General features: G+C 44.4%; 1 protein-coding gene across 1 annotated transcript in view; it reads left to right on the top strand.

Annotated features, from left to right (window-relative positions):
• Nucleotides 1-24,517, top strand: part of LOC306712385 (myelin transcription factor 1-like) — a gene marked incomplete at its 3' end in the record, with an annotated part of 134,258 nt that overhangs the window by 104,208 nt on the left and 5,533 nt on the right. Inside the window, exons 5-20 of the mRNA XM_079181634.1 lie at nucleotides 1,779-1,809; nucleotides 2,832-2,894; nucleotides 4,346-4,734; nucleotides 6,133-7,371; nucleotides 9,790-9,924; nucleotides 10,910-11,000; nucleotides 11,178-11,294; nucleotides 13,783-13,997; nucleotides 14,297-14,484; nucleotides 19,329-19,583; nucleotides 20,206-20,360; nucleotides 21,396-21,458; nucleotides 21,879-21,947; nucleotides 22,447-22,509; nucleotides 22,835-22,915; nucleotides 23,489-23,710. Coding sequence (XP_079037760.1) covers nucleotides 1,779-1,809; nucleotides 2,832-2,894; nucleotides 4,346-4,734; nucleotides 6,133-7,371; nucleotides 9,790-9,924; nucleotides 10,910-11,000; nucleotides 11,178-11,294; nucleotides 13,783-13,997; nucleotides 14,297-14,484; nucleotides 19,329-19,583; nucleotides 20,206-20,360; nucleotides 21,396-21,458; nucleotides 21,879-21,947; nucleotides 22,447-22,509; nucleotides 22,835-22,915; nucleotides 23,489-23,710 — 3,376 coding nt within the window. The remainder of the gene's footprint in view (nucleotides 1-1,778; nucleotides 1,810-2,831; nucleotides 2,895-4,345; nucleotides 4,735-6,132; nucleotides 7,372-9,789; nucleotides 9,925-10,909; nucleotides 11,001-11,177; nucleotides 11,295-13,782; nucleotides 13,998-14,296; nucleotides 14,485-19,328; nucleotides 19,584-20,205; nucleotides 20,361-21,395; nucleotides 21,459-21,878; nucleotides 21,948-22,446; nucleotides 22,510-22,834; nucleotides 22,916-23,488; nucleotides 23,711-24,517) is intronic.

Below are 24,517 nucleotides of genomic sequence, written 5' to 3' on the forward strand. Positions count from 1 at the left end.
CGTCCAGTCTCTCCAACTGCATGATGAAAGACGGAGAAACTGAGCCGCTGCACACACGCACATGCACACGCACACAAACACACACACACGCACACACACACACACACGCACACACACACACACACACACACACACACACACACACACACACACTTATCAAGCTTGTGTGTATTTCCTATGCTCTTAGTGTATCTTGACACCAGCGGCCTTTCTGACGTGTGATTAATGCATGTGATATCGGAGCCCAAACTCAATTCTCCAGGATCATATTGTTTTCTCGTTTGCTCCAAATAAAAATAGGATATATTTCTCCAAACTCATTCTATCGCTCAACTCTCGATCGATGCCTGCAGCCACCAGAGAGCCATGTGTGCGTGTTGTTTGTGAGCAGCGCTTGATTTATGTTTTGAAGGCAATTACTATAAGTTGTCCCTGAAAGAAGTGCTGTTTTTTCTACTGATGAAGGCAGTTTTCCCTTTTAATTTCATTTTGCCAATTATGATAACTAAAGTGCAACAATGAATCATGTTTTATTGCTGAAGTCTACTTTTCTTTCTGAACAGCACGATGCAATTTGGCTGAACTAGGTTTTCTCTGTGTGTATGCTGTTGTGTTGGCGTGTGTGTGTGTGTGTGTGTGTGTGTGTGTGTGTGTGTGTGTGTGTGTGTGTGTGTGTGTGTGTGTGTTATTCTACAATATAGCTGGGTTGCATCAACAAGGATTCATGATTAAATGATGGTTTGACTTTAAATCATGTTGAAACAAACTTTAAAACTATCTTAAAATAAAGAAACATTTTATTTAAACTGCTCTTTAAACTTCTCTTTTTAATTCTGTTGCACTAAAACTTTAAACTCCAATTTAAACTGTGGTCCAGTATTAACTTTAGACTTGTGGATGTTTAAGTTTTTCACATAGATTGAGCAAAATAATCAAGTTCCCAGAAGAAAGTTAAGGGACAGACTCATAAACCAACAGGCCATCTTTTATTTCGTTACAGTGAAAAAGGTTTTCTCCTCACTGTTCTGTTGTCTGTTTTTTATCTTCTATTTTTGACCATATTGCTCCGTTAATTCAGCGAACAAGTTTTTCTCAAAGGACAAATTGGAGCTTTTCTGCTGAGTCATCATAAGTAACGTTACACTAACTAACTGACTTTTTAGCTAGCTAGCTAGCAAACGATGGGACGTTTTGTTAAAGAAATCAAAGCAGCCCCCTCTTGTATAGTCTACTTACTAGATCTTCACAGCACGCTCTATTTATTTATGTATTTTAAATTTGTACAGCAACCATCAATTTTGGTTTAAACATGGATTTACTAAACAAAGATTCAGTTTTAATGGTGCAGGGCTCTGGATTTACTCATTGTAAACCTATCTTTGCTAAACTCTGATTAGAAGTAATTCTAGATTATATTAGCTCTTGTTGGAACAACTCAGCCTATGTTTGTGCAGGCCAGTGCTACACCCCTGTTTGTTTCCTGCTCACTCTTGTGAACATGTGTTTGTATGCGTGTGTGTGTGTGTATGTATACATGTAGATATGCGTGTGTTTGAGCGAGCTCATGAGTGTGTAGGTGTTTTTTCTTCTTCTCCTGATCATGCAGTCAGCCGTGTGTGTGCCTCTATGAGGAGGCCTCATGGGATTCGTATGCATTTGTGATTTATTGATCTGAGTTTCTTTTAGCAGCGCAGCTTTCAGAGCAGTCGTTCACCTTTGTTCTCCCTCCCTGTGTCTTTCTTCTCCTCCCCCATCTCTCTCTCCCCCTCTCCCCTCAGTTCCCATTGAGCTCGTAGGACAAGAGCTGAGGTAAGGAAACACCTTCATCCTTGTGCAAATCCCTTTCATAAAGTTCTTTTATGTGCACCGTAGAGCACCCCCCGGCACTTGTGGACTCACTATCAGTGCTTCTTTAGATGATGTAGTATATATATATGTTTCTTTTATTTCTCATCGTCAGCACTTCTCGTGGTCAGTGCCTCCAACAGGCTCATATTGATTTCTCATGGCCTTTTTGCCATTTCCTGCTATGAACACATAGAGAATGAAAGGGGCGTAAGATCTTTTTTGCGGTCCGATCGAAGGATGGTGAAGGGCGATGATTCTGTTTTTCTGCTGCTCTACCTTCCTGGTTCTTCTCCTCCCCTCTCCTACCCGGGCGGCAGCTTGCAGGGCCTCTCCGGTCATGAGAGCCATTGTCCTCCTTCCTCTGCCTCGATTTAAATGATTTTTTCATTCACTCTCATTTTGTCACATTTCACCTCCGAGCATTGATCTGAGCTTTGCACTCCAAAAAAAGCCTTTTGATTTCTGGATTAAGAAAAAAAACAGTAGGGAGGCCAGAGACAGCCTCATTTAAAATGCAAATGCAGCAATTTTTTATAAGTGAAATTAATATTAAGGATAATTGGAGTAATAAAGGGCAATTGCTGGGGGGAAGTTAATGAGAACTGAAATGAGCTGTCCTGAGGGGTCATGGCAACGTGAATCTGAGGAGAGGAAGAGACCTGATGATGATGACAGGTGAGGAGAGCAGAGCAGGGGAAATTACAGCAGGTCTCGACTGATCCTTATCGCTCATAGTAACAGGATATAGTACATGCAATATTATGTTCTGCACAGCTTGATGCCACCTGCGTTCATGCATATGTGTGTCTGCTGGATGGTCGGGGAGGGGGGCATCTCTGTGCATGTCTGTGCTCAGTTTGCATGTCTTTGCTTTGTTTTCTTGATTTGCTTTGTTTATTGCCTGTGGTTATCATTGCCTCTGCATAGGGACTAAAATGCACCCTGTCTTAAACATATCTCTAACCTCCATCCATCCCATCCAGCTGCCCCACCCCTGGATGCAATGGCTCTGGCCATATCAGTGGGAGATACTCACGACACAGAAGGTAGGGCAGAATAAAAACCCACCCTCTGTCCGTCCTTCCTCTCTGTCTGTCTGTCCTCATCCTCTCTGCCCCACAACATCTGCTTTGTTGAAAATACATAAGTGATGCCTTGATTTTTTAAAAAGGAACACTTCGACATTATGGGAAATTCACTTATTTGCTTTCATGCCGAGCGTTAGACGATAAGAGCGATACCGCTCTCATGTCTGTGCTAATTATGAAGCTACAGCCAGCAGCCAGTTAGCATAGCTCAGCATTAAATTGACTATCTGTCTCTCTGTCCAAAGGTGACAGAATCCACCCACCAGGACCACACAAAGACAAATACAACTCTTTGTTTCGTACCGGACTATTTCTTGTCGAGGTGCAGCGCCTTCTCTGGCCTCCCTCACTACATCACTCACAGTTATGGCAAGACTCCAGGAAGTCACTTGCAGGCTAGCTGTTCCCGGTTCCAGTCTTGATGTTCAGATAAGATAGGATTTAGTCGAGAGCAAGGCCGCTAAATTCAAGTCAAGACTGAGACCAATTCAAAGCAGAGTCACAGTCATAAAAACATTTTCATGTTTAGTGTGTTTAGTTATACACTTTGAGGAAATCAAAAAAAAAAGAAGATAAAAATGACATTGTGAAGCAGAAATATTTATTTTCTGAATTATTGTGGTAATTATTTGGACCCCTGAAGTTTATGTTGTGATTGGGGACTAGTTTCTTTAGCAAAAAATAAACAAGACGTAAGGATAGAATACACATTTTTTAGAGCTTGAGATTAGACTATTAGAGAATATCTGTTTTTGAGATTGCAGAGAAACTCCCAGAGCCTCTAAATCTAAACCTAAGTAATAAAGTTTTCAGTGGACAGCTGTGAGACGTGATTTCTTCAGGTTTTATTGGAGCGTAATTCTCCCTCCCTCCTCGTCTGTGTCGCTCGCCCTCAGAGTCCTTGCGAGACTCGGGGCAGCTCACTGGCTTGTGACTCCTCTTTATTGAGGGGCAGATATTAGCTATCTGTTTACATGTGTATTCGTTCAGCAGGCAATTTCAGATGCACTTTGTTTATAGATCGTCCCCCAATCTCCCTCGGCATCTCCCAGGTGAGAGTAAGAGGGGGTTTATTGGATTTCACCCTCCACTACCTCGCCCGCCCGCCTCTCCATACAAGTTGTTCATTAAACGTTCCAGTCAATTGGCTGCGATCACTTGTGATTTCTGAGTGAGCCCACCCCCCGCAGGCTACGTTTGTTGACTCAAACTCTCCAAAAACACCTCCATCCTTCTTCATGTCAAAACACACAAACACCCTCCGTCATGCTGCTTGAAGTCACCCATGGACACGATGAGGTGCATGAAGTTTTATTAGATGTTTTGGGTGTTTGGGACTTCCGATTACAACCCTGCTTGGTATTCATGATCCTGTTGTCTCTGTTCTCTCTTCTTTCTCCCTCCATTAGCATTCTGGGCTGCCCTATAGCCAGAAAGCGCCGTCTAGAGGAAGCAGAGGCCGAGCAGGAGCAAGAGCAGGATACAGAGAGGCCTGCCTCCAAGAAGAAGTCCCACCCCCTGAAAATGGCCCTGGACGAGGGCTTCAGCGCAGAGAGCGACGCCAGCAGCGAGGCTGAGGGTGAGGGAGAGAAGGATGGAGAGACCAAGGAGGTGGAGGAGGAGGAGGAGGAGGAAGAGAGGGGGGCAGCTATAGAGGAGGAGACAGAGGAGATGACAGAAGACCTAACGCAGGATGGACAGACAAATAGACAGGAGGAGGAGACACAGATGGAGGAAGAAGAGGAGATGGAAGAAGAAGAAGTATATCAGAAGGAGAACACATTTACTGCAGATGAAGGTGAGCTTTTTCTTCTTGAGACCAACCAGCTCATATTAACCACAGTCATCTTTGCTCTTCTTCACCGGTGCACCGGTGAGGAAAATCTACCTCTAAACTCTTTTCAACCAATCCCCTATGTCTATAAACCATGAAAGATTATTCAGCTATATAAAATGACAAACTGGTTCCAGCTTTGAACATTTGTTATTTTTTCTCCATTTTACAGCACCGTAAATTAATAATCTTTGGGCTTTGGACTGTTAATCGAACAAAACAAGACGTATAAACTCACCCCTTTGGGCCTTTGGTGACAATGAGTGGTGTTTTTTCAACATTTAGAGATGAACTGGATTGATCTTAAAAATAATCAGGAGATTAAAGGGTACTCTAGTGATTAAGTATTGCACTTCTATAAAGTTAAGGAACTCACACGAGGCATATTGTGTGAATGGTCCAAAATCAAAGCAGCAGGGCCTAAGATATCCTGAGGCTGGGTCCTACATTTCCCATAAAGCAACTCAACAGCATCCCTCTTTAGATCCTCACTGCTTCTGAAATGCCCATCTCTTTCAAACTCCAGTCTTCCAGTTAGTAATGCAGCCCTTCTGTTAAAACATGAAGTCTCAAGCCTTAACCAAGATATCCTTGATAATATCACTATGACATCATCAGGGTATGTTTTTTTTAATTTTAAATTTTTTAAGGCTCCTCCAGAGACATAACTGTTTTCACAAGCTAAGTGGTGCTCAGAAGTGCTAAATTCCTTTTAGTGCTCCTTTAATCAGTGATAATATTGTTTGCAGTTCTTTGATGAAGGTTCTTTGATGAAGGTTTCCTTTGATTAACAATTAGGATAGAGCTTAATCTCTACCTTTATTGTGTATGATTTAACATAATCTTTTTCATTTGTGAAACCTTTTGTTGGTGGTCGTGTGGCTCTGCCTGAGATTCTCCATCCAGGGCATGAAAGTCCTTGAGCCACATCACATGCAATGCAGTGAGCATTTAGGAAGTGTGCAGTAACATAGCAAGTTTTCCCTGATAATGCTACATTGTGAAGATCAAATCTGTGTTTGAATCATCAGGAAGAGAGCTAGTTAACATCAGCTTTAAGCTATTTCTTTATCACGTGTTTAAATAACCTGCATATATTATTATAAGGTATAATATTACAGGAGGTAAGTTGCCATTCCTCTTATTGACCATTAGGGGACTTTGGGAGTTAATGTCTTTCTGCTTCTACAAGCTGCTTTACATCTCCACACTGTCACAGCAGGTGTTTTTATTTCTCAGTGAATGACTTAGCAGGCAGGGAGGTGATGCCAGTGAAGACATTGCTGACAATAGCTTTAGCTCACTGTGTGACTCACTTTTTCCTGGGTATCACTGCTCTGACCTCTTCATCTGCTTCCACAGAGGAGGAGTGTGTGATCATCGAGCCGGAGCTTGGAGCAGCGCCACCTGCAACAGAGGAGTGCCAGTCTCCCTCTCAGAGCGCAGAGGAGGTGGCCAACTCTCTCCTCCACCTCGGCTGCCTCTCCGACAACAATGCCCCCACCGTGGCCATTCAGCAGCCTGTTGCCGTGGAGACTGAGGAGGATGTCACTGTGGCAGCAGAACGGGGGGAAGAAGTAAAGGACGAACAGGAAGGGGGCATGAATGAGGGGGAAGAGGAGGAGGAGGAGGTGGCACGCGGGGTTCAAGCATCAGAAGAGGCATCTGTTCTGCAGAAGGAGGCAGCTGAAGTGGAGGAAGAGGAGTTGGAGGAGGAGGTAGAAGATGAGAAAGGAGAGCGCCCAGACAGGAGCAACAACGTGATCCAAGAGAACCACCAATATCTGACCGAAGATGTTCACCATGAACAAATCAAAGACGAGGAGGAGGAGGAGGAAGAGGAGGAAGAGATGGCAGCGCCAGCACAGCAAAGCCGGGGCACTCCAGTAGAAGAAGAGGAGGAGGAGGAGGAGGAGGAGGAGGAGGAGGAGGAGGAGGAGAAAGATGAAGAGGTGAACCGCATTCTGCCCATTTCTGATGTGCCAACCGCCATCCGCAAAATTACCAGCACCGCAGCCGCTCAGGGAACACACATCAAGGCCGAGGACCACAGGGCCAGTCCCCTGGAGGACTACAACTCACGCAGGGCCAGTCCCCTAGAAAACTACAACACCAACAGGGCCAGTCAACTTGACAAATATGACTTTCATAAACCTAGCCCGCTTCAGAACTACAAGGCTAGCCCTCCTTTAAGCTACAGCTCGCACAGAGTCAGTCCACTGGAGGACTACTTCCCCAACCTCAGAGGTGAGAACTATAAGATCCACAAAGCCGTGTCCTCCACCTCTCCCGACATTATCGAGGTGCGATCAGATAGGTCAGAGGAGAGAGACTTTGACGACGTGGATGGGGACGACGAGCACGATGATGAAGACAGCCTGTCGCAACGTTCCACGGTGACGGACGAGTCGGAGATGTTTGACATAACCCGAGGGAACCTGGGCCTGCTGGAGCAAGCCATCGCCCTGAAGGCGGAGCAGGTGAAGCCGGCCGGGCCCAGGGAGCTGCTTCGCGCCCCAGATATCCACCACCAGCGATACTTCACCATGGATGACAGGCCAAAGCACCTTGACGTCATCCGCAAGAGCTACTTCAGCAAAGGTAGGGCCGAGCTAAAAGCAGAGCTACAACATGTACACATGAGAGGGGCTTGAGGCAGGAACATTTAGTCCTCTTTATTTATGTTTTCTTTTAAAAGCTACGTTAGCATTATGTGGTAGTGCTGCTACAAGCAGGGTCGTCACCTTGATGGTGAATTCAAGGATGCTCCAACATATGAGACTTGATACTCACCTGCTGATAGCAGTAGGTCAAACTAAGAAAGATTAAATTGTAGGTTTTTGCTTGCAATAAAAGCAGAAACCCCTCTTCATTTTGGGAAATGTGCATATTTTCTTTTTACCAAGAATTAGACAGGAGGATTGATAACCCTATCGAGTGCGCTAAATAGGAAGCATAAAGAAGCAGGGGGATAAACAGCTACCCTGCCTCTTTATAAAGGTAAACTGTCTAAAGCTCACTAATTTTTTGTCTCAACTGCTGACTGAAAAAAACAACAACAAGAAAGATTGAAAGCACGTAACTTCTCTTTAATGGGTATTGTCATTCAAATCAGTGTTGATCATTGAATGACCTCCATTTGAACATGATTTGTTGTCAATGAACTAAACTTTTCAAAATCACTGCCTATTCCTTGGAGAGTGAACTTCTTTGCCTAAAGGGCCAGTTCACTTGGTATTCTGTCGTGTAGTAAGGTTTTTTCTCAGGAATGTTTGTGTTATCAGCCACTCAGACTTTTGCAGCCACCCTAATAAAATAGAGGTGAATGGAATTGTGTTTGTGGTGTTAAAAGCATTGAAGAAATAGTTTAAAAGCTCTACAGTGTCATGTGTTTCCAAAACACAACATTGGAAACTTAATAGCTACTGTAACCGGCAGCTGATATCAATTTTTGACATATCCCATGCCTTTAAAGGACAAGTGTTTAGGATGTAAGGGGATATATTGGCAGAAATAGAAAATGTAGTGAGCCGGCTAGCTGTTTCCTCCTCCTCTAGTCCTTATGCTAAGCTAAGCTAATCGTCCTCTGGCCATAGCTTCATGTTTAGCATGCAGGCATGAGAGGTGTTTCGAACTCTCAGCAAGAAAGGGAATAAGCATTTTGTGTTACTATAAATTATTTTGAAAAGTTTTAAGGTCAGAGTTAATGCACCAGCATAGCGTGGGTTCACATCTCTCCCTGCTTATCATACATTAGCATGTGATGACGATGTAGCACAGACAGTGTTCACTGTGATGGATTACCTATCTCAGGAAAGTTCATCTTTGTACAATAATAATATGAATAGAGAGCAGTGGTGTATTATAAACTTTAAGAAACAGGCAGTCCTGAAGTTAATTTGTAATCAATAGGCCTGAACACACAAGACCACCTGTCCGGTCCACAGAAGCGATGGGGCCACATATTTGGTCACACGTAGATGAGCGCACAGAAAATAATGTTCTAAATCAGCACAAGGTGTCGTGTGCTGAACTAAATGTTTTGAGCAGAGCGCACTAATAAACACAGTGTACCAAATAAACAGAGGATGAGTCACGGATCCTCCCCTCTCCGTAGTGATATGGATGAAGTGGTTCCAGCTGAATAGACTTCCATGAAGAGCGGAGAGGAAGTGCTTGAAGAGAGGGTGAGAAGGGACAACAGCGAGAGAGAGATGACAACACGTGTTAGAGAGGAAGAGAGAGGAGAGGAGCGCAGGTTGTTCCACAGTCACTGTTTGTTTACATGCTGAATGTGTTCGGGCCCTGTATTTCACAGTTGGCACGGTGCCCACTTGTCATGCTCCTCGCAGTATAGCAGTAGTGTGATTGCTAGTCCTGCCCTCTCCTTGGCCTAAACTCCCTCCCGTGGTGACGTTCCTGTTCTGCTCAATGCTAATTGGGAGATGCATGTCTCGTTAACATTCAATTTGAAGGCCAATAGAGCATCGCACCATCCTCTTGCTCCTTTCTCCTCTCTCCAGTGCCGCTGATTCTGGCTGGCTCACTATAAGTAGCAGCAGGGAGCAGTAGGCATCTTTAATTATGTGTAAATCTTAGAAGCATGATTTCCCCCAGATGGATTTTCAGGTGTTGTTTTGTCCGAGATCCCAACAAGATCCTTGGAAGAGTGGAAAATCATCAAAGCATACAGGATAAGTAGGTCAACATTGTTTCGAGTTAACTTTTAAAAAGCTGCATATTTCTTTCATTGGATAGTATTTCATCCTTGGGAGCATTTAAAAAAAACACACTCAAATCACATTTAGACGAAGGCACAAAACCCCTCTTGCATTTACGGCGATACGTAAGACACAAGGAGCAGATACAAATGGTGTCGCTTTTCTACAGTTGTCTGAAATATGTCTAGATTTCACGCTCAGCCAAGCAGACTGTCTGATGGCATTAAACACTTGCCTTTGTCCTCCTTATTCATCCCACTTTCTCCTCTCCTCTCCTCTCCTCTCCTCCTCTATCCAGAGAGCAGTAGGCCAGAGAAGAGGGAGATCAAGTGTCCCACCCCGGGGTGTGATGGGACGGGTCACGTGACCGGTCTTTACCCCCACCACCGCAGCTTGTCAGGCTGTCCGCACAAGGACAGGATCCCCCCGGAGAGTGAGTGTTCTTCAGCTGCTTAGCAGATGAAAATAAGCACCGAGAGAAGACAAGTGACAAGAAAGGGCGGCGTGACGGTGACAGAAGCACAATACCTCTCCTCACTGTGGAGTTAGACATCGATTACTGTAATACCAGTTTAATCACGGTTTATGAGTTTTTTTCTGCTAAATATGTCACTTTGAGGCTTTTGATATAACTGAGCTATTCGGTCTTCACCATTGTACATACTGCTGCTAGAGGACTCAGACAACCATGTCAAAGTTGACAGGTAAAAAAGGTTAACAGTCGATCAAAATTTAAATGACATGTTTGGATTTTGTTCACTGGCTTGGTTCTCTAAAGTTATGCAGATAGGAATCTGCAGTGGTACGGTGTTTTTTCCACATCTCCCCAGACATTAATGTCAGAGGCCACCTTCCTGTAGCCATGACTACAGGTCCATTTAATGCCCAGTTCCCTGCTATTCTCTGATTAAGGTTCACTTCCTATTCCTGCTGGTATTTTTACTTAGGGACCGTCCTAACCCTATTAGGAGGGGCAGGGGAGGTCTTATTGCTGATGAGGATAAACATATTTTTTTGGAAGAGCAGGAAACCGTCTTAATGTTTTTCTCATTCCAGATTTATATTTATATGTTTTTACAGTGGAGTGGTTCACTCGTTCATTAGAACTAATTACTTCTTTTGGGCAGCTTTTTATAAAAAAAAAAGAAAAAAGACAGGAGCTGGAACATTGAACATTTTGTAATGTTTGCCATCGTCGAGAGGAGGGGAATATTTATAATGCTGGAGTGTGTCTTGGGTTTTAATAAAAGGAAATAATAAGATTCAACCCTTCACCCCGGCCAAATTATTTACATACAGTCCCTTACATGAAAAGGTGTGTTAAATAGTTCAGATTAAGTTCTGGATTTTCTCTGACCCTGTGTGTGTGTGTGTGTGTGTGTGTGTGTGTGTGTGTGTGTACGTTGTCTTCTCCTCAGTTCTGGCCATGCATGAGAATGTGCTGAAGTGTCCAACCCCTGGCTGCACCGGTCAGGGCCATGTTAACAGCAACCGTAACACACATCGCAGGTATTCATGCATACATTACAGTATCTGTTCAGATCTGTATTTGTGGTTAAGTGTGTCTATGCATTTCCCTTTTGTGTATTTGCAAGCTCATATATTCATATATGCAGGGATGTGTCAGTCCACATCAATGTGATGCAGATTTACATGGTCAGCAACATCTTTTGTCTCCTCCTCCAGTCTTTCTGGATGCCCCATTGCTGCTGCAGAAAAGCTGTCCAAGGGCCATGATAAGCAGCATCTCTCTCAGCCCGGCAGCGAGCACCTCAAAGGAAGTCCTAACGACAGAGTGTTAAGGTAGGCATCAGAAAAGTATCCTATTATATACTTACGGTCTTTTAAATAGTTCTTTTTACAGTCCTGTCCTGTTACATTAGATAAGTATGGAGCCCCAATGCCGAAAAAAGGTTATCAGACGAGTCAAAACCAGAATACATGAATTAATAATCTGTTAATTAGATAATTAAAATGGAGTGTTAAAAGAAATATAACGCTTTATACTTGCCCTTTAACCATACGTCCAATCAGTGGATAAAAAGTAAAAGGCTTTTAAAAATGTCCTTTACCTCAGCTGTACCTCCTTCTGTTCAGGCCACAGTGAAACTTTGATTGGTACCACAGGTACAATAGAAGGTATTTCTTTTTAAGGACACTCTTCTCTTTAGCAGGAACCACAATGGAAACATGTCTTGGACTACATTGTGTTGTCCTTCAACCCTGTCGCCTACAAAATTATGTTTCCATACCAACTACGCTGCATTCTTAATTACGTTTCGAGGGAAACACGTTTCCTCCCAGATTACGGATGCAGTTTTAAACACATGATTAACTTTGTAAATTTCAACTAAACTAAAATGCAACTAAACTACTTGGCTAGGTTTAGTAAAAACATCAGGAATTGACGTAAGATAAGAACGTTTGTTATGTTATTTAACTTAAGGACGTAAATTAAAATAAGTCAACGTTGATGTTTAGTTTCACACAAACAGAGGTTTCCTGGGTTAAAGTCATGCGTTGACTCAGCCGTCCACCCCAACCTCCTCCCTATGTGGACGTCTGCAGATAACCAACGTGTTTATGATACATCAAAGACAAATTACGCTTGAAAACACGCCTTCCTGGAAACGTAATTAACAATGCAATTTTGTTGTATGGGACGACATATTTAGGAGACCAGGCTGTGTCATTTAAATTTTTTTTTAGATGTGTATGATTTACCTCCAATCTCATTATGTAAAATAAACTAAGCACTTCTTAATACTCATTTGTTGGATTTGAGGCTTTCGTAGATAAGATAGTGAATGACAAAAAACATATGTATCCGTGCCGCATCTGAGCATAATGAACCTTTCACTTACATAAAAGCTGTCTCCTCCAATCCAAGCCCCGCACAGTTGAGTCCATCTCAAGGTTAGCTCCTTCACTACTGAGCCACAAGGAAACCACATGAGACAATCCTGACCTTGGGTAGTGGGCCCCTCACGACGACAGATAAAGCTGGCCTGTGAATGGCTCGATATAGCGAGGAAGTCTTGAAGCATTCAGTGTGAATCATTACTGTCACCTCAGACACTGAGATCTCTTTATCTCCATTCATCTCCCCAGCTGGTCAGGCGCCGTGATCACGGCCTGAAGAATGATAATTAACACCAACCAGACACTGGTACTATGCTAAGTCCACGCTCTTCCTCGTTGGTATTTTAATTAATAATGCAGCCGATAAGCTAATTATGCAAGTTACAGGGGCATTGCGAGGCGGATAGGAAAAATAATTGCTTTCCTTGAGGAAAACCTCATCAGTGGTCGGACAAAGCATAGAGGATTAAAACATAATAAGACTTTCTTTGTTTTTCCTCCTCAGATTGTTATTAAACTGAGCTTGGTTGTCTGTTATATATGGGGCTGAAGAACTCCCCATGCGATCCATGTTCTAATGGAATCCATGTTGAATAAATAAAAAGAAAACAAATCCCCTGTGATCAGTGGTAGAAAGTTTTTACAGTTATGAAAGTACTCTTTTGGACTGCCTCAGATGTGAGCATGTATCATTGGTGTACCGCTGTGAGAAGGCCACCCTGACAGCAGTGTGACTACAGACCCGGTCATGTACTGGAGTTTATTAATGGGCATATGTTTGGACACACACTGAGATGTCCTGAGACACTGAGACACACACTGAGACGTCAGTGATACAGGATGCAGAGGAGGAAAAAAAGGGGCTGGGCCAGAAGGGCCTCCCTCTGTCACCACTCCTCCTCTTTTCATCCCCACTCTCCTCTCCTCCTCCTCCTCCTCCTCCTCCTCCTCCTCCTCCTCCTCTCTACTTTCTCTCTCCCCGGCCCATCGGCCTCTCCCCGGTCTATCGGTGGATTTACGCCAACAGGTCTGACAAAAGCCCAGGCTCTCCAGGAAAACGAGATGGCTTAAAGCTCATAAATTCCATGCTGTACAACATGCAAATGTGCCCTCTGCTGATAACAGAGCTTTTAATCCTGCTGCACTCCTGCTAAGTACACCGTTGCCCCTATCTTTACTTTCGCAATGTCTCTCTACCTCCCTCTCTCCTTCTCCTATTCTTTTTTCTCCTTCTTTCATTTGTTTTTTGTGTCAATTGTGTAACTGTTTATGGCGTCGATCCTCTTTTATATCCCATCTCTCCTTATCTATTCTATTCCACTTTCCACTTTATTTCGTATAAATCCCCCTCCTTTCTCCCTCTTAACTCCCCCCCTTCCCAAACCAGCCCTATCCTGACATCCTCTCGCTCTCCCTTTCCTTCTCGCAGGCCCATGTGCTTTGTGAAGCAGCTGGAGGTGCCTCAGTACGGAAGCTACGGGCCCAACATGGGGCCCGCCACGCCTCGCGCCAACCTGGCCAAGGAGCTGGAGAAATACTCCAAGGTGTCCTTCGATTATGCAAGCTTCGACGCTCAGGTGTTCGGGAAGCGCATGCTTGCTCCAAAGATGCCCACCAGCGAAACGTCACCCAAAGCCTTCAAAAGTAAGAGAGGACCGCTGGTTGTTTTTTATATGAGTGACAGAGGCAGCTGCTTCCAGTCCTTATGCTAAGCTAAGCTAATCAGCTGCTAGCTCTAGCTTCATAGCGTACAGACATGAGAGTGTGGTCAATTTGTCTTTTATCTAATATTATCAGTTTTAATTACTTTACCACACCAACCGTTTAGGGTTGTGTTCCCAGCAAGAGAATAATGTGCAGTATAGCTTTTTTGGACTATTTGTCTGTTATATCCTACTTACTGTATATGATCACCTGATCTAAAGTTTCTCGTCCTCCTACAGCTACACCCTCATTACCCAAGTCCCCGTCACCGAGCCTCAGTCTCCATGGTTACGGGAAGAGCTCCTCCTTGGCCTACGACTACTCCCATGATGCCGAGGCCGCTCACATGGCTGCCACTGCCATCCTGAACCTGTCTACGCGCTGCTGGGAGAAACCTGAGAACCTCAGCACCAAACCACAAAATAAGGTAAACAGATGACCATCATTTGTTTGTTTCATGTTAATTAACACTTATTATTAATGTCGGAGATCAAAAATAACTGTTGATTGCTGATTTCATAGTTATAAAGTGTTACCATCTTCTCTTCTCTGGCAGTGGGTGTGCCTCTGCTCTTCCTCTCCCATCCTCCTCTGTCCTCTTCCTCTCTCCTACTCCTCTCTTTTCTCCTCTTCCGCTCCCCTTCCTCACCTCTTCCTTTCTCCTCTCCTCTCTGCTCCTCATCTCTCATCTCCTCTCCTCTTTCCTCCTCATCGCTCCCCTCCTCTCCCTCTCCCCCTCCTCTCCCCTCTCCTGTCTTTTGCTCATTTATTCTCTCCCCATCAACTCTGCATGAATATATCATCAGGAGGCATTGGCTTACTGTTGGATGGTGTTGAGATGCAGTTGCATCACCTCTCCCGTCCTCTTGCATCCTTGCATCCTTTCATCCCTCCATCCCACACACTTTTCATGTTGTTATTGAATTTGGTTGACTGCCAGTTCCCTGGATTACTTTGCCACCAGGTAGCCTTTTTTCATTATCTGCCGGACGGATCTTCCACTCTCTTTCTCCACCCCCGCCACTCTTTCTTTCATTTTCTTTTCACATCCTTTTTTACTCTCTTTTATCTCCCTCTCTGCCTCTCTGCGTTTCTCTCTCTGGTCTCCATCTGTACCGCTCTATCTCTCACTCTTCCTCTCCCCTCTCTGTGCACAGGAGGTGTAATTGGAGCACCACTTCCCCCATATTGTGATTTTTAAAAGCCTTTTTGCCTCACAGAGGAGAGAAAGTGACTGCTTCATCATTTTTTTGCTTTCCTGACATGGTGTTAGAAAGATAAAAAGTGAAGATTAATGTCTCTGGCAGCACAGCAGAGCAAGGTGTTGTTCAGCAAGGCACCGATCCAGAAGCAGGCCTTAGCTGCGCAGTATTACAGCGCCGATCAACCAGGGACTGATCTGGAATCAGAGTCAGAGCCAGTTGAAACCCAATATTGAAACATTGGAACACTGAGCTCATCAACCAGGGACATTTCTGGGAACTGTTCCCATTTTCTCTCTCCTCCTAACCCTTTGATTTTTCTGGCCCTTGACCAGCTCTTATGAGCGCCATTTTAGATGAATACTGAAAACACGGCTCATCTCACCCCTCTGCTTCTGTTCACCTGCCAGCACTATAATAGAGCACGGAGAGAGGAGCAGTGGTGTTGGTGCTGTTGGCAAAGTATTTCCAGAGTGCATTAGATATCATTACTAGCATGTTTAAGCGATGAATGTGGTGTTCTGAACTCCAACATGTAGTGCTCTGAAAACCGCTGTATGGCTGGATAAATACTTGTTTGCTACAAGCTTGAGGGCAGAGGGGCGGAAACAGGAAAAAGTCAATCATTTCTCCAAATAAAAGTTTAGTTCAGTCTGAATCTCTTCAATGCAACTGCAGATTATATGAAGTTGTGATTCAGGAAAATGTAGGTATGTTAATGTATGTGTCACGCTGTAACCGAATCTGCTCAAGAGGGTAATTCAATTAATCACAATCATCAACACGCAGGACTGCTTCTCACACTGAAGTGCACCAGAGGAGACTGCATTAGTCATTTACATTTCTGAAGACGTAATTAGTGTATTAGCTATGTTACTCTTTTCCTTTTCTCCCAGTCATCAACTATGTACGGAGTCCCAAAGTTTCCAGTGTTAAATACAAGAAAGTAAATAGAATGTACAGACGCAATGGGCAGCAACCTTCTCCTAAATGTCTTGTATTTTCTATTATTTTCTGTTAAGAGAAGAAATAAGAGAAGTCAACTCCAGATGCATCAAACACTCTTAACCAAACCAGCTCTCACCGTTGTGAATGATGAATGTCACTTTATCATACATTAAAGGCGTGTGGCCGATTGTTTATTATTAGCATAGTTAACATCCCTTAAACACTATATAAGGGCGGGTGGTGTGCCATGTGCAAATACTCTGGCACATGGCCAACAATTACAGCGATGCCACCAAAAAAGGCTGTAAGAAGAAGAACTTCATCCATCCATCCATCCATTTTCCTCTGCTTATCCGGGGTCGGGTCGTGGTGGCAGCAGGCCAAGCAGGCTGACCCAGACTTCCCTCTCGCCCGCAACATTTTCCAGCTCATACTGGGGGATCCCGAGGCGTTCCCAGGCCAGCTGGGAGATATAATCCCTCCAGCGTGTTCTGTGTCTTCCCCGGGGTCTCCTCCCAGTTGGACGTGCCCGGAAAACCTCCAGTGGGAGGCGTCCAGGAGGCATCCTAATTAGATGCCCGAACCACCTCAGCTGACTCCTTTCGACGCGAAGGAGTAGCAGCTCGACTCCAAGTTCCCTCCTGATGTCCGAGCTCCTTACCCTATCTCTAAGGCTGAGCCCGGCCACCCTACGGAGGAAACTCATTTCGGCCGCTTGTACCCGCGACCTTGTCCTTTCGGTCACGACCCAGAGTTCGTGACCATAGGTGAGGGTCGGAACGTAGACCGACCAGTAAATTGAGAGCTTTTGCCTTCCGGCTCAGCTCTCTCTTCACCAAGGCGGTCCGGTGCAGCGTCTGCTTTATTGCTGCAGCCGCATCGATCCGCCTGTCGATCTCCCGCTCCATCTTACCCTCACTCGTGAACAAGACCCCGAGATACTTAAACTCCTTCACTTGAGGTAGGCACTCCGTCCCCACCTGGAGGGAGCAATCCACCGGTTTCCGGCAGAGCACCATGGCCTCAGATTTGGAGGTGCTAACTCTCATTCCCGCCGCTTCACACTCGGCTGCAAACCGCCCCAGTGAATGCTGGAGGTCACGATCCGAGGAGGCCAACAGGACCACATCATCTGCAAACAGCAGAGAGGTGATCCCGAGACCCCCGAACCTGACGTTCTCCACCCCCCGGCTGCGCCTAGAAATCCTGTCCATGAAAGTCACGAACAGGACCGGTGACAAAGGGCAGCCCTGGCGGAGGTCAATACCCACCGGGAACGTGTCTGACTTATTGCCGAGAATGCGGACACAGCTCCTACTGCAGTCGTACAGAGACCGGATCGCCCCTTGTAATGGGTCCAGCACCCCATACTCCCGCAGCACCCCCCACAAGAACCACCGAGGGACCCGGTCGAAAGCCTTCTCCAAGTCCACAAAGCACATGTAGACTGGTTGGGCAAACTCCCAGAACCCCTCCAGTAGTCTTGCGAGGGTAAAGAGCTGGTCCACTGTTCCACGGCCGGGACGGAATCCGCACTGCTCCTCTTGAATCCGAGGTTCGACAAATGGTCGGAGCCTCCTTTCCAGCACCCTGGCATAAGCTTTCCCCGGGAGGCTGAGTAGATACCCCGATAACTCGAGCACACTCTCCGGTCCCCCTTTTTGAAAATGGGAACCACCACCCCGGTCTGCCAGTCGATGGGCACTGATCCCGACTCCCATGCGACACTGAAGAGGCGTGTCAGCCAAGACAGCCCAACAGTGTCCAGCGCCTTCAGCATCTCAGGGCGGATCTCATCCACCCCCGGCGCCTTGCCACCAAGGAGCTTTTTGACTACCTTAGCGACCTCTGCCAGGGATATGGGTGAGCCCCCCAGGTCTTCAGGCGCTGCCTCCTCTGCAGAGGACATGTTGGTCGGGTTTAGGAGTTCCTCAAAGTGCTCTTTCCACCGCCCGACGATGTCCCCCGTCCGGGTCAACAGTTCCCCCCCCCCTGCTGAGAACAGCCTGGGGTAGGCCCTGCTTTCCCTTCCTGAGCCGTTGGATGGTTTGCCAGAACCTCCTTGTGGCCAACCGAAAGTCCTTCTCCATGGCCTCCCCGAACTCCTCCCATGCCCGAGTTTTAGCATCCGCGACCACCGCAGATGCAGTCCTTCTGGCCTGCCGGTACCTCTCAGCTGCTTCAGGAGACCCCTGGGCCAGCCAGGCCCTGAAGGCCTCCTTCTTCAGCTTGACGGCTTCCCTCACCTCCGGTGTCCACCACCGGGTTCTCGGGTTGCCACCACGACAGGCACCGATTTATAAAAAAGGCTGTAAGAAGAAGAACTTCAGCATTAGTGAAACAGAGGTTCTGTTAAATAGAGTTAGTAAACATGTGACTTTCTAGAGTGTCAGTACTGGTGTTGGAGGAAAATCCACAAGCATCAAAGAACAGAATGCGAGCCATTCAGAAGATGAACACACCAACATCATCCAAGGGTGTTATAGGCTTAATTATTATCCAATCATTATCAATACTGTTAAACGTATCTAAATTTGATTATATGATATTTATGCGTTTTTTATCTTAAACTTGTTTCCTTGTGTTCTACAAACAATTAGTGGACTGTGATAATAAAATGTTGTTTTACTATTTTGGTGAGAGTGCTCTTGACCACTAAAATGTTCTCTTACTTAAGAGAAGAGCAAAGACAAGAGAGCATTGGTGAATCCCAGAAAGCAAATCGATACTCACAAAATAAGAACAAATCATGAATACAAACAAAAATAAGAGGAAGTTTGTACTTTTATCCCTTCCTGCATAAGGCCCAATGACTAACGTCTGTAGCTTAACAAGGCAGGCAGCATTAAAGTGTTACTGACTGTGTCATTTAGTGTTACATTGGCAGTGTTGTGGTTCTAAGGAATGCCATTATGAAACAAAACATGATTTTCCTAAAATAACAATGTCATAATAATGTGAGTAATGTGAGTAATAGTGTGAGTTTTCATATTTTACGAATGTTTCTCTCTCTCTGTTCATGTGGTTATTTATTTCATAGTGTCTTATTTATTGGTTTAATGTTGAACACTTTGGGACTCCATAACTGAAGAGATTGCGATATGGCCCCTCTCTTCTTTAGGAATTGGCCATTGAGGTGGATGAGAATGGCACCCTGGACCTGAGTATGAAGAAGCCCATCAAACGAGAGGGCAGCCTGTCCGGCACCAGCCCCGGGGTTAGGTCCCCAGACCCCTCCTCTTCCTCTTCCTCACTCCATCATGGTGGAAGCAGCGGGATGACATCGCCAAACCTACACACCTACAAGCAGGAGGAGTGGGAGGGCCCCCTGGATTACACCAAACCCAACCGCCAAAGGGAGGAGGAAATGGACGAGGTCAGTACAATCGGACTGAGCTAAAGTACAAGCTCCAAACACGCAGCGTTTTCCTGTGATAGCAGTCGCAGAGGAAGTATTGCAACACAAATAACAACAGACAAAATCCCCCTAAGCTTTTTGACGAAGAAACTCGTCCTTGTTTACATCACTTTGTCTTTCTCTAATCCCTTTGCCTTTTTTCCTTTTCCTCCTTCTATTATTCATTTATTTTCAGGGAATTCACAGAGTTACAGTACAGTTAAAACATAGCACTGTGTAACAGAGGTGGTGTGTCAGGTGCATTGCATCATCCTGACTTTGGCATATGCAAATTTGTACTCCTTTGAACTTTTTCAAAAGAAATATAAAGGGCTTTAGTGTAAATGTTTTATGAGGACACTGCATTTAGAAACGTCATTTGTCTACAAAAAATAGAAAAGGGTTAGGAGACTTGTGTGCACATGGTGGTTTGCATAGTTTCTTTGCTTGTATACAAATGTGTAAAGAAAGCCAACATTCAAATGGTCTTAAAAAGTGAATACAATCCACACAACAACACATAAGTACAATTTAAATTATAAAAGCGTCACTGAGGAATTACAAGCGCGTAAGTGCTCATCTTTTTGGACTCGTTCTTCAGATGGAGCACACGGGCCAGTCGTTTGTGTCATCTGACGCGGAGGACTGTGACATGATGCAGGACTGTCTGGAGGAGAGGAAGTACCCTGGAGAGGTCACGACTCCGAGCTTCAAGGTCAAATTCCAGCCCAAGGATAGCAAGAAAGAACTGCTCTCGTAAGTCTTACTCTTTTAGGCTACTGTGCTTTGAGCTAAATGCTAACGTGTGAACTACAACACTGTTACAAGCCCCCTTAATGGCTGCAATTTTCTTCTAAAACATATATATATTGAATATCAATATAATACGTACACAAGAAGTATGCTCAAGTAAACACATTAATAGGGTAATTAAATATAACAAACATTTTTTGTTAAGGGGATCATTTTCTTCTTACAAACTTGATATTTATGCATAACATTAGCTTATAAATTACAAGTTTTGACGTTGTTCTTACTTTAACTGCACCATCAATGTTACATAACACACACCATCATCACAGATGCTCACAGAATAATTCAAGCTTGTTAGCCAGTGCTACCGCATGCTAATATTGCTAGCTAAAACGTAATTATTGTAACATAAAGTTAGATGGTCAGATAATATCACATTTCTACCGTTGGTTATATTATGTTATTTTGTTAGATGATGGGGTTCATACTTTCTCAGATATCTAACATTAGCATTGATCGCCCCTTGATCGCCCCTATCCTTACACTTTCACATATTACAAAAAAGGATTTTGTTGCTTTTTGTTAAAACTAATGGATCACCCTCAATATGATTCTCATATTACCAGTTAAAAAAACTTTTCTATGTGTATCATAAAAAAGACAGAGGGTTGTTTTGTACTGTCACAATATTACATCAAATGACTTACTCCTCCCACCAGTAAAATGATTTTGACGATATTCAAAGATTAGCAAGGCCTCAACCATCGAAGGAAAGAGCTGAAATACAAAATTGGTGCTATCTAGTCGTCAGCAGGGGAATAATCAAAACCACAAACGCCAAGCGATCATCAAAGTCAGTTGAATTCATCCTCTGGGGACCATGAATCTCTCCACACTGTTTCATGACAATCCATCTAGTAGTCCAAAGTGGTGGGCCGATCGACATTTCCATCCATTCAGCCACACTGCTAGTGTGTCTAAAAACAGTCCCTCTATCCTTTCTAACAGCTCTCTCTCTATGTATCTCACCCTCTCCAGGTGCCCTACACCTGGTTGTGACGGCAGTGGTCACATCACTGGAAACTATGCGTCCCATCGCAGGTATGCACCATTGCTGACTCTGTGTGTGAAACAGTATGCTAGTGCTCTCTATATGAAGTCTTCTATAAAATGTGAGCTCTGCTGAGACTCTTCTGCCACCCACTCAGCACCTGAGCCCAAAGCGGGCACACCACGACTAATTCAAATATTTTATTTGATACCGACATGCCAGAGGCAATAATGTAGCGTGAGCCCGGCAAGCAAAGACGGTCATTGACTTTGATATGCATCAGTAATTTACTTCTTGCCGTCTGTCCTCTTCCTCCTAAATGACCTTGGTATGCCTTGCATTCTTGATTTCTCTTCGCTCACTTCTTTCTCCTCTCTCCTTTCAATCCCCTCACACTCGCTTTCCTCGTCCCCCTTCTTTTCGTCCTTCTCTCCTCCTGCCTGTCCTTCACTCTTTCTCCTTCCTCTCAGTCTGTCTGGGTGTCCTCTCGCTGATAAGAGCCTTCGGTCCCTCATGGCGGCCCACACCCCTGAACTCAAGTATGTCTGCTCTACACCTCCACTGCCTTTTCACTGCCACTTCAATGCACTGCTACAGACGCCATCCAATGCCACAATGCTTCATTCTGCTGACGTTAACTCATCTTTTGTTGCCTGCTGCTGCTGCCTCTGCTGCTGCTGCTGCATCTGTCATGGCACTTTTTTTTCTGGCTGAGACTACGCTTTCCTTCACTTCAATCAGTTCATGTAAATGGGAAATGAATCAGTAATTCTGTAGCATACACAGCTCTTTACTAGAGAGTAGGCTTTTCACAGCCCACTATACATACAATACGTGTTTAAATGGCAAAGAAAAGGAAAAGAGTGAATTTACAACAGACATTGCTCACAAGAGCGAATAAGAAAATGAGCAAAAATGAATAAGCAGAACATTCCTCTCATCTGCATAATCCCATTTCCACTCTCAATCATCTACAGTGTTGTTTGTTGTTCTGCTAACCTTGAATTAAATGTTAAACCTCACTCTGCCCTCTCCTAGATGCCCCACTCCAGGATGTGACGGCTCAGGTCACATCACAGGAAACTACACCTCCCACAGAAGGTAACAACCAAAATACACAAATGCACACACAAAAACGCATACACACACATGGACACACACACACACACACACAGTCAGCCAGAGAGGCCTAGTGACAGTTCATGGTAGAATTAGATAGGGATCCCATATTCACACATTTCCACACCTATCCATTATCCTATTTCCGGCCATATTGGGCGTTTTTGAGTTGATTTGGTTTGTGATTTGGTTGAACAACCTCTGTAAAATTATTCTTCCTTATAATGTGATCTCCCTTTAACAAGCAATCACTTCACCGGACCTTTTTTCAACCCTATGTTATCAACTCCATACTTTCTGTTTTCAGTATCTCTGGGTGCCCGCGTGCCAAGAAAAGTGGAATTAAAACTCCTACCAAGGACAACCAGGAGGACTTCGAGCTTTTAAAGTTCGTACCGCTCAGAAAGCCATAATGTCTGCTTTTAGCGAGACTGACGGTAAAAGTAAAATGCAATAATAAAGGAAAAGACAGAGAGAGAGGAAAGTCACTGTGAATCATATGCAGAGGTAGTGTCCTGCCCCCAAAATTGAATCAGGCCCTTACTGATGGGAAAATACACTTACTGCAGATACTGACTCTGAATGTAGTTCATGCTAGAGTATCGTAGAGGAGATTGTCGATACATAAGAAATACATCGGCTTCATATTGCATTTGCACACAAAACAGTTAATGTAACAGCATGTGCTGAACCTTAATAGCTCTTGCATCAATGCTATTATTCAATGTTTAAACCCAGATGTAAGAAAACGAATTTGGCCCAGTAGAGAAAGTATATAACGGAAATCTTTATTGCAATATTCTCAACTTTCTCTACAGTTTATATGATTGGATTCTTCTTATCTAACCTTTGTGCCTTCTCACTCTCTTTCTTTTTTTCTTTCCTTGCTTCATCACTTCTTCTCCCTCTCCTCGTTTTTGTTTTGTTTTCTTGTTTCCCTCCTGTCCTCTGCTCCCTGCAGATGCCCGGTGCCTGGCTGTGACAGTTTAGGTCACATCAGTGGGAAGTACGCCACGCACCGTAGCGCCTACGGCTGTCCGCTGGCGGCCCGCAGACAGAAGGAGGGTCTCCTGAACGGCACCCCCTTCAACTGGAAGGCCTTCAAGACAGAGGGGCCTACTTGTCCATCCCCGGGTTGTGACGGCTCCGGACACGCTAACGGAAGCTTCCTCACACACCGCAGGTAAGCTTTTAACCAACTATAATGCCTGCTTTTTGGTCTCCACATGAGATGGTAATAGAGTGAATTTAGACTGGGTTTGATGCTAATATAGTTTTAAACACAATATTTAAAGTTGTTGTTGCCAAGAGTAAGATGAGAATATGGATACCTCTCTCATGTCTTTTAAGTATGGCTTCGCTTAAAGGCTTGCAGCACAGAGTATTCCAGCACCTTGAAAGCTCACTAAGTTTCTCGTTGTGATGAAACTCCAGGAAGTCAATACAGTCAAGAACATCTTACTCACTGAGCTGAGGTTTTGTCTATTTAACTATGGAGTCTTGGCTAGCTGATTTCCGTCTTTATGCTAAGCTAAGCTAACCGTCTGTTGGTTCTAACTTCAACATGAATCAGAATCAGTCTTTCAATCAGAGGGTTGGTGGTTCAAACCCTGGCTCTGGCTCCGGCACCACTAGTTGCAAGTCGATGTGTCCTTGAGCAAGACACTTAACCCCGAAAATTGCTCCCGTAGCTGTGCCTACGGCAGAGTTGGGCAGTATTTCTATTACTTGTATTTGAAATACGTATTTCAATTACTTTTCAGTATTTTGTAATTTGTATTTGATAAGGCCGATTAAAAATCTAACGTAATTTGTAACAAAATACTTTAGAGTGGAGTAAAATTTGTATTTAAAATACTCAAAATACTTTCTCCACCAATCAAAAAACAGTTCACGAGTTCAGTCTTCAGATGTCAACTAGCTTGATGTATAACTTATGTCTGGGTCTGGCTACATAGCCTATTGTATATACATGGTGATGGTTATAATA

This window comes from Pholis gunnellus (assembly GCF_910591455.1).
Source record: "Pholis gunnellus genome assembly, chromosome: 2".
NCBI lineage: Eukaryota > Metazoa > Chordata > Actinopteri > Perciformes > Pholidae > Pholis > Pholis gunnellus.